This window comes from Hylobates moloch, unplaced genomic scaffold (assembly GCF_009828535.3).
Source record: "Hylobates moloch isolate HMO894 unplaced genomic scaffold, HMol_V3 SCAFFOLD_7, whole genome shotgun sequence".
Classification (NCBI taxonomy): domain Eukaryota; kingdom Metazoa; phylum Chordata; class Mammalia; order Primates; family Hylobatidae; genus Hylobates; species Hylobates moloch.
In genome coordinates, this window is record NW_026652282.1 from 36,685,589 (window position 1) to 36,695,820 (window position 10,232).

At 38.2% G+C, this 10,232-nt stretch overlaps 1 protein-coding gene across 1 annotated transcript in view; it reads left to right on the forward strand.

The window, feature by feature from the left end:
• The window catches only part of USP9X (ubiquitin specific peptidase 9 X-linked), a 142,151-nt gene that overhangs the window by 95,640 nt on the left and 36,279 nt on the right, over positions 1–10,232 (forward strand). Inside the window, exons 22-26 of the mRNA XM_058441305.1 lie at positions 548–678; positions 956–1,234; positions 3,056–3,181; positions 4,530–4,655; positions 5,063–5,229. Coding sequence (XP_058297288.1) covers positions 548–678; positions 956–1,234; positions 3,056–3,181; positions 4,530–4,655; positions 5,063–5,229 — 829 coding nt within the window. The remainder of the gene's footprint in view (positions 1–547; positions 679–955; positions 1,235–3,055; positions 3,182–4,529; positions 4,656–5,062; positions 5,230–10,232) is intronic.

A 10,232-nucleotide genomic window follows, 5' to 3' on the forward strand; every position in this document is an offset into this window, starting at 1 on the left:
TTTTCACTGTAATTTAAAATTATGGTTTAATATTATGACAAAAGGACAAAAGCCCTGCTTGCTTTGAGGTGAATGTACATAGGCACTTATCCTTTTTTGATGTTTGCTTTTTAGGGTTCATTTTCTTGGGTATCACTACATTTCTTTCAGTGAAGCAAGCCAGTTAATATATAGTGTCGGGGGGCAAAGAGGTTGGAGGGAAGAGTTTATAATTTTTTTCTTGTTATTTTCAGTCAGAACTACTTCCTTTTGAAATGTATTTTTTTCCATCTCCAGTGGCTGAGAGTATCTTGATTTGAGGTCCCTGAGTAGCAGATGCTTTGTGTTGAGAGTAACTAATTAAAGAGCCCTGTTTTTTGTTTTTGTTTATTTTTTGTTTTTTTTCTTTTTTAATCATTCCAGGTCTTGTCATGTCTTAGGAAGTTTGAGCCTATAGCCCAACTGAGTGGATTGTTATTCCATATTAGTATGGTCTTCAAGATATCAAAAGTTAAATATGTATGAACACATGAATTACATTTTCACACTGTCTCTTTTTTTCCTCCAGATAGCACAACGATAGAAAAATTAAGAGCTATTTGTTTAGACCATGCCAAACTTGGAGAAAGCAGCCTTAGTCCATCTCTTGACTCACTTTTCTTTGGTCCTTCAGCCTCACAAGTGCTATATCTAACAGAGGTTGGTTTTTTGGGTTGTTTTGTTTTTGTTTTTGTTTTCTTTGTTTTTCCTTTTAAATTTATTCTGTGTTCTTTAAATTTGACCTTTCATATGGTAAGGTGAATGATTTGGGTAAAATTGTAATGAAATAGTTTTGAAATGAAATATTAATTTGAAATAAATAATAGTGAGATGGTCAAGAGTTTCTTGGCACTGACAATAGTACAAATAGAAGTTATTTAAAAATATATATATATATTTTAATACAGCCCTCTCCCCCTCTTCTCTATTTTTCCAGGTAGTCTATGCCTTGTTAATGCCCGCTGGTGCACCTCTGGCTGATGATTCCTCTGATTTTCAGTTTCACTTCTTGAAAAGTGGTGGCCTACCCCTTGTACTGAGTATGCTAACCAGAAATAACTTCCTACCAAATGCAGATATGGAAACTCGAAGGGGTGCCTACCTCAATGCTCTTAAAATAGCCAAGCTTTTGCTAACTGCCATTGGCTATGGTCATGTTCGAGCTGTGGCAGAAGCTTGTCAGCCAGGTGTAGAAGGTGTGAATCCCATGACATCGGTAATACAGACTTTTTAAAAATCATTTTATAATAGTAGATAGCAATTTTTAAAGTAAAACTAATTAGTATTTTAAGTGTAGAGTTCAAGGTTGACTTAATATTCAAAGTACCTTATTTCAGAGGTTTTCTTTATGATGTTTGTATTGAAAGTGCAAATACTTTTCGCTGACTGCTGATAATCTGAAGATAGTTTCTCCCTGCCCACTTAAATCTTGCTTGACTTTCATTTATGTTAAACCTAACAAAAACTCCATATGAATCTCTTATTAACTTGTGCCTGGCAGATATATAAAGACACAGATTGTAATAAGAGATATAATTGGTTTATCTTGTTGCTTGTTTCCCTTCCCACCTTGGGCTTAAACCCAAGTTCTGAGCTTATTCTGACTCGGTTTCTGCCTTGGTGGCATTCTTGAGCCATGTCACAAAAAATTCTCAAGACATGCCAGAATTTGATACTTATTTATGAGAGATCAAACTATGCATTTAATTCTAAGTAAAATTTTATAAACATCATAAATGAGTGTTTTAGTAAGTTACTGATAGAAGGTAAAAACTTCAGGGATAAAGATTTTCTTCTTTAGAAATGGCCTAGGTTTCAATTGCGGAGATCAGAATGTTGATATTTATGGTAATATCACATGTAGTTGTTTTAGCTATGATAATATTGTGGTTATGTTTGAAAGGAAGAGCCCCCTATATTTTTGAAGTGATTGCTGAGATACTTCCAGGTGAAATTACATGATATCTAGGATTTGTTTAAAAACAATCCTGGGGTGGAGAAGTGATGGAAAGCAAGGGAGGATAGTCAGATTAAACAGTTTGGTTCACTGGCGATAATTCCTGAAGCTAAGTAATATGTACATGGGAGTTAATTATACTACTTTTGACACTTTGGTGTGTGTTATGAATTTCCTGTAAAAAATGGCTTAAATTTTGTTTTGTATCACAGGTCCCATCTTTGTTAGGATTTTTTTTTTTTTTTTTTTTGAGTAGCTCTTATTAGGTAAGTAAAAAGACAGCTTCTTGTTAGGATAAAAACAGATTTTTGTCATGATCCCTGACACAGATGCTTAATGAAGTACACAGAAAACAATTACATGTTTCCACTTTCACCTTTCTTCAATATTTATTCAGAGAATGTGCCCCTATGGATACAGAGGTACATAATAACCTCTAATCTCAACGAGCTCACAGTAGGGAGCCCAATGCAAACTTAGTAATATAGAAATATCTTAAAATAATATTGTAGAAATATTTACAGTATATATATAGGAGGGGAGTTACAACTTGAAGGCAGTCAGAATTACCTCACTAACAACTACTTAATGAAATTAATCTGTCACTGATTTAACAACTTGATTATAGTATTAAGTAAAAACTAGGGTACCTTTCATACATTAGTCCTCTTACTGCTTTTTCAGTATTCCTTAATTTTCCTTTTTTTCAAAGCAAAATGTGATAACAGTGGGAATACAAGGCATGTACGTAAAAGATGTACAATACTTTACCGAGTCTCTAGAAGGGAACCAGTCTATTTAGTGTATCATTATCCCCTGCAAGTTAAGCTGAGGCCAGATTTAGAGACACGAGTTGATTGCTCTAGAATGGGGTTTTGCAGACACGTGGCACTACAGTGCACAAGAAAGAGAGGAAGCCCACTTTGTTGGCAGTGCTTTTTGTATAAGTTGCCACAGGTTCTATAATGTGTCTATGCAAGGAAGTCGTTCTGCGGGAGTGGGTGATGAGTGAAGAGCAAATGGTTAGGTCTGGTTATGTACAAATTATTTACTCCAAATAAAATGGTTAACTTTTTTCAGATCAACCAAGTTACCCATGATCAAGCAGTGGTGCTACAAAGTGCCCTTCAGAGCATTCCTAATCCATCATCCGAGTGCATGCTTAGAAATGTGTCAGTTCGTCTTGCTCAGCAGATATCTGATGAGGTTAGTTTTATCAAGATTTCTGTCACAATTTTAACTTTCCTAGGCCCACTTATTTTAATCACTGTCTCATTCTATAGATAATGCCCCCTTAATATCAGTTTTGTCTACTATTAATATTAGTACTTTGTGTTTTTAATCAACTTTATGTATAATAAACAGCATCCTTTTAAAGTATACAGATTGGGTGATTTTTTTTTTTTGAGACGGAGTCTCGCTCTGTTGCCCAGGCTGGAGTGCTGTGGTGCCATCTCGGCTCACTGCAACCTCCACCTCCCAGGTTCAAGTGATTATTCTGCCTCAGCCTCCACGGTAGCTGGGATTACAGGTGCCCGCCCCCCCCCCCCCCCCCCATGCCCGGCTATTTTTTTATTTTTAGTAGAGATAGGGGTTTCACGATGTTGGCCAGGCTGGTCTCGAACTCCTAAGCTCAGGTGATCTGCCTGCCTCAGCCTCCCAGAGTGCTGGGATTACAGGCATGAGCCACCATGCCCGGCCCCGATTCAGTGAATTTTGACATATACGTGTGAAACCACTGCTGCCGTCAAAACCGAATGTTTTCATCACTCTTTATGCCCTTTTGCAGTTTATTCTTTCCCCAGGTAACCACTGCTCTTTTTGTCCCTAGAGAATATTTTTTGTCTTTTGGAGTTTTATATAGATGGATTATAGTGTGTGTTCTTTTGTGTCTGGCTTCTTTCACTAAGAATAATGACTGAGAATTACCTGTGTTGTGTGGATTAGTAGTTTATTCGTTTTTATTGCTAACTAGTACCCATTATGAATATTCCACATTTTTTTTATCCTTGTACTTGGTGAAGGACAGTTGGATCATTTTCCCTTTTTGGCTGTGAATAAAGCTGATGTAAACATTGTGTACAAGTGTTTGTGTAGACATAAGTTTTCATTTTTCTTGGATAAGAAACTATAAGTGGAAAGGTTGTCATCTTTGTAGTGTTAAAATGTAATAGTAAAGAGCTAGATAACTTGGGGAGCGTACTTTGTTGTATTGCTGTTTAAAGGCGGGAGGTGGGGAATAAGCCAAGTGCAGTGGCAGATGCCTGGACTTCCACCTACTTGGGAGCATGAGGTAGGAGGATCTCTTGAGCCCAGGAGTTCGAGGCTGTAGTGAGCTATGATCACACCACTGTACTTTAGACTGGGTGACAGAGCCAGAGGGCCCCCTGCCCCTACCTTTTTTTTTTTTTTTTTTTTTAGACAAAGGCAACTTGGGAATTTAAAGACAATGGTACTAATTCCTATTTCCTTTACAAAGTGAAACATTTTTGTTTTTCTAAACATAATTTCACTCTCATTCTATCAACAGTTCTATTTACTCGTTATCTTGCAGGCTTCAAGATATATGCCTGATATTTGTGTAATTAGAGCTATACAAAAAATTATCTGGGCATCAGGATGTGGGTCGTTACAGCTAGTATTTAGCCCAAATGAAGAAATCACTAAAATTTATGAGAAGGTAAGAATTATCACAGAACTATATTCCTTGTAAACAAATGTTTCTTAATTGTGCATGTGGTTTGATTTTTATTAGCTTTGCTATTTTTAAAAATTGAATCACTTGCATCTTAATGGTTGAAAATTAATTGATAGCTATGTTGAGAATATGGTAAAATTTTACTTTGAAAATGAAGTACTTAAGAATCCTGCCATGGGGCTGCTTTTTAAATGAAATTGCCTTTTGCTGCTTCTTGTGGGGGTCAGATATAATTGTCTCATACTGAATTTGCTTTATCCCATTCTCTGTTTTCTTTTATCATCTTTCTGTCCTGCGTAAATTTTGGTTTGTCAGTTATGGTATGGCATTTAAGTATTTTTATTTTAAATACTTCTTTGGGTAATTTGTTCTTGATTGTAATTTTACAGACCAATGCAGGCAATGAGCCAGACTTGGAAGACGAACAGGTTTGCTGTGAAGCATTGGAAGTGATGACCTTATGTTTTGCCTTGATTCCAACAGCCTTAGATGCTCTTAGTAAGGAAAAGGCTTGGCAGACATTCATCATTGACTTACTATTGCACTGTCACAGCAAGTAAGTATCTTTTTTAATTGTAAGAAACTTACTTTTGTAAATGGAGTGAATTAATTTAGGCTGGCAAAATGTGTCCCAAAAATTAAATATTTATTGTCTCTATGGCATATTGGTATTGAGGAAAATTTTATTATTTAAGAGTGTTTTGCTTAACCTAAATGTTTGGTTTTAGTCTCTGCAAATGCCAATATTAATTGTCAGAGCGTGATTTTTTTCTAATCTTAGAATTTAGTTTTACCTAGGAGGTATATAGATTAGCCTATTTCTAAAAATCTAGTTTGCAAGATTTAAATCATGTAGGACATTAGCCTCCTATCTTAGATTCCTAGATGCCAGGTTTTTTAAAGCCAAACAGAATTTGATATGAAATTTGTAAGACAGGGTCATTGTAAGAACTTCTGCAGTTTACACTGATGATAAAGATCAGTTATAAAGCTCATGTTTTCATTTCAAGAGCATTTAATCGGTGGCAGTAATTTTGTTTTGGGTTTCTTTTTCTGCAAGTCAGTCAGATTTATAGAAAATGTTGGTTTCCATCCTCTTGTATCAATCTGATCCTGATCTTCGTATATGGTAACTTTATTAACTTGGGCTCTAATTTGTGTCACCATTGTACGTAATTAATCTGTTTTATCTGTATTTTGTGAAAAGACACAGAAAATGTTTACTTTCATCATTCCATCGCATGCCATTCAATAATGACAAAATTCATTGATGAAGGGTTGATGTAAAGTCACAATAAGCCATTTGTTGAAATGAAGCATAGTAATAAAGTTTTAAAAATGTACATGCTGTAGGGGGTAGGGTTCAACCTGCCCACTCGAGAGGATGTAGAGTCTGAAGTGGGAATGTCAGTTTAGAGACTAAAGTGATTTAGTGGGTTTAAAGTGTGAATATCACCTATTTTAAGAGGTTCCTTGGGTAAGTTCTTCGAAGAAATCCAATCCAGCCTATTCAGAAACTCTTAATAGGATCCCCACAAATCTGGTTGGGCATGCTACCTCCTTGAGAAGACAATTCTGCACATTGGAAAAGATAAATAGGTTTAGTAAGTCTAGTTCCATTTAATGATGCATACATGTGGGAATGGTGAGGATAGGAAAGTTGATTAGCCAACAGTATTAATGACGTCAAACCTGGAGGGTAGTGAGTTTGTTATTCTATGTTGATTTTTAAAAATCTTAAATTAGGAACTTATTTCATCTCTTAGTCTAATAACTATTAAGGAACTTGATTTAACAGAGTTTTTTGCCCTCTACCCTTTATGAAAATTACCCTTATATAAGTCAGAACCATTTTGCCCCTCTCTTCCCTGAAACTTGCATGCAGTGCGGTAAAGTACTGTAGAAAGCACGTTACCTTATTATGTCACCATATTGTCTGCAATAATAAGGAGGGTGTTCTAAGTTAGGATCTTTTTGAATTTTAAGTACGTGATTTTTATAAATATCTGAATACCTATGTAGGTTCAAAATCCATTATTTCCCGTTTGTAAGAATTTGTCAGCAAGTCCGACTTGGACATTAATTATTGGCATTAATATTCTAAAATCTGAATCCCCAGGCCGGGCATGGTGGCTCACACCTGTAATCCCTGCACTTTGGGAGGCTGAGGCAGGTGGATCACCTGAGGTCAGGAGTTCCAGACCAGCGTGGCCAACATGGTGAAACACCGAGTCTACTAAAAATACAAAAAATTAGTTGGGCATTGTGGTGGGCGCCTGTAATCCCAGCTACTTGGGAGAGTGAGGCAGGAGAATTACTTGAACCTGGAAGGCGGAGGTTGTAGTGAGCCGAGATCACGCCATTGTATGTACTCCAGCCTGGGCAATAAGAGTAAAACTCCATGTCAAAAAAAAAAAAAAAAAAAAAATCTGAATCCCCAAATACATACTGGCCCCAGGGGTTTCAGATAAGGGATTGTGAGCTGTGTACAAGTCTGCCCCTCAGATGGAGTTTATAATCCTATAGTAACGTTTAAGCATAGTTATTTACAAGGTACTTCTCAATCCCTATAGCAACTCAGAAGTAGACTTTGCTGATGGAGAGGCACAAGGACTGTAGAAATTAAATGACTAACAAGGGCATAATCATCACTAAATGCTAACACTAAGACTGAAGGTTTTCTGCCTCTTGAGTTCTGACATTTCTGCCACACAAATTGGGCTCTGGGTGTAATTATAATCCACCAGCATATATGTGAATCCCTACCTATGTGCTTGGCAATTAAAACCAAAGTCAAATAAGGCAGTTGTTGCACTCAGGGAACTTTGAGACAGAAATTGGTGCCATAAAAGGTAAAATACTTTGAGAATTGGAAAGGCAATAACTTACTTTCTACCTGGAAGGAGCAAAAGTGAAGGTTTTGTGCAGGATGTAGCATGTGAGCTCATGTTTGGGTAGGATTTATATGTGCATAAAAGTAGAAGATGGTTGTTGCCAGTGTGCTGTCTCTCTCCCTTTCTCACTCCCAGTTATGTGGCTTTTACTTCATGTGTCTTTGAACTCCATACACTTTCCTCCTCATGGTCTAGCCTGATCTAAGCAGTCTGGACCTATTGCCTGGACAATCGTAGTATCCTTGATCTTCCCACCTGTAGTGTTGTACTCTTCTAATCTGTTGACTACACTGCAAGCAGAGTGATCTCTAGAAAATACGATCACGATGCTTTCCTGCTTAAAATCTTTCCATGTCTTCCCATTATCTTTGAATTAAGTTCAAACTTTTAAATTTGGCTTATAAGCACTCCATAATTTGGTCCCTGCTTCTTCTACTCATTCGGAAGTTTCAACTTAAATGCCACATATTCTAGTAACTTTTCCTTATCCCTAATCTAGGAAAGGTTTCCTAAACGTCTGTTCCTGTTAGATGGTCTGCTTCCACATCATGACACTGACCTTATTTTGTTGTAATTAGTTGCAATGGATTTAAATTCTTTTAGATAAACGATATTCTTTTCTGCTGTTTCCACAGCCTGTTGTTTTATTCCCTGCCTAGTTAACTCACTTACGTTACCTCTCTGATCCCGCGAAAGCATTTGACTTTGCCACTCCTGGGATAGTGCTTTCAGAGCAGAGCTGAGTATTTGGTTTAATATTTAGAAAAGGAGTCGAGGATAATACCGTACAGGAGGTTAGTGGGAGTCAGTTTGACAGAAGGCCTATGATGCTAAGGTCTAAGCAGTGTTTGATTTTAATGTGGTGTAGGCAGTCTCATGTATATGTTTGGTAAGTATTGATCAAATACCTATTGTGTACAAGACACTACCCACTGTGGATATGGCAAAACAGACAAAATCTTAGCCTTCTAGGAGCTTACATGCCAAAAGGGATGGGGGAAGAGAAGGCATGTGAGAAGTATATCAGATAGGAATAAGTGCTGTGGGGGTGAAGTAAAGCAGGAAAAGGGGCTGCGTAGTACAGGGTATGAGTGGAGTTCAGTTTTTTATAGGGTAGTTGAAGAAGACTTAACAAAGGTGATAGCTTTGTTCAGAGGTCACCTTTTATCATTACCTTTCAGAGCAAAGTAATAATCCATGTGGCTCATGGGGAAAGTATATTTTAAGCAGAAAAAACAACAGATGTATATGTCCAGGCATGTCAGGAACATGCCTGACATGTGAAAGAACAGCAGGGAAACTGGAGTGGATGGAACAGAGGCGGTAGGGGACGGGAACAGTTGTAGGGAGTAAAGTCAGGATAACAAACACCCTGTGAGGGTTTTTATAGGTCATTGTGAAGACATTGACTTTGACCCTAAGTGAGATGGGAATCTTTCAGAGGGTTTTAAGCAGAGAAATGATGTGCTCCACCTTAACTTTGTAAGTTTATTCTGGTTAAGAATAGTATGTAGGATAGTAGGAAAAGCAAGCTATTTTATGAATTTAAATAAAAGATGACAGTGGGCTACGTGCAGTGGCGGCTCATGGTTGTAATCCCAGCACTTTGGGAGGCCAAGACAGGAGGATCACTTGAGGCCAGGAGTTCGAGACCAGCCTGGGCAACATAGTGGGACCTTGTCTCTAAAGAAAATAGAAAAAATAAGCCGGGCATGGTGCACATGCCTGTAGTCCCAACTACTCAGGAGGCTAAGGTGTTCAGATCACCTGAGCCCAGGGAGGATGAGGCTACTGTGAGCCCTGATTGTGCCACTGCACTATAGCCTGGGTGACAGAGCGAGACCCAGTCTCAAAAAAAATTTTTTTTTAGCTGGATGTGGTAGCATGCACATGTAGTCCTAACTACTCAGGAGGCTGAGGTGGGAAGATTGCTTGAACCCAAGAGTTTGAGGTTACAATGAGCTAGGATCATGCCACTGAACAGCCTGGATGACAGAGGGAAGCCCTGTTTAAAATAAAAGGGACTGACTATTGTGAAGATGGAGGCAACAGGATTAGTTGACAGAAATGTTTCTTTTGAAGCAGTATAGAAGTCTGCATTTGCTCAGGGAAGTTTTATCAGGTATTCACGAGCATCAACTTTTTATTGCCCCTCATATTTGGGCTGTATACCTAGCTTGTTGAAAAATTAGTAAACCAAAGCAGTGGGAATAACATATACCTTTGAAAGTCTGATTAAGTTATGGGCTTGCTCGCAGAAAAGTAGATACGCCTGACTTCGGTTTACTTGCGTTCCCCCCAAACTCTACCCCCAAAAATTTTAGGGGCTTCTGAATCCCTCCGATTTATAGGCCTATGGACTGTTTTCAGAAAACTAAGATACCCTCTAGGGAGGGAGGCTAGTACGCAGTACGTATGCTGTCAGGTCCTTTACACTTGTACTTTAAGTTCTGAGGGCTGGACTCAGTGACTCAAGTGACTCACGCCTGTAATCCCAGCACTTTGGGAGGCCGAGGCGGGTGGATCACCTGAGGTTGGGAGTTCGAGACCAGCCTGACCAACATGGAAAAACCCTGCCTCTACTAAAAATACAAAATTAGCTAGGTGTGGTGGCATATACCTATAATCCCAGCTACTCGGGAGGCTGAGGCAGGAGAATCGCTTG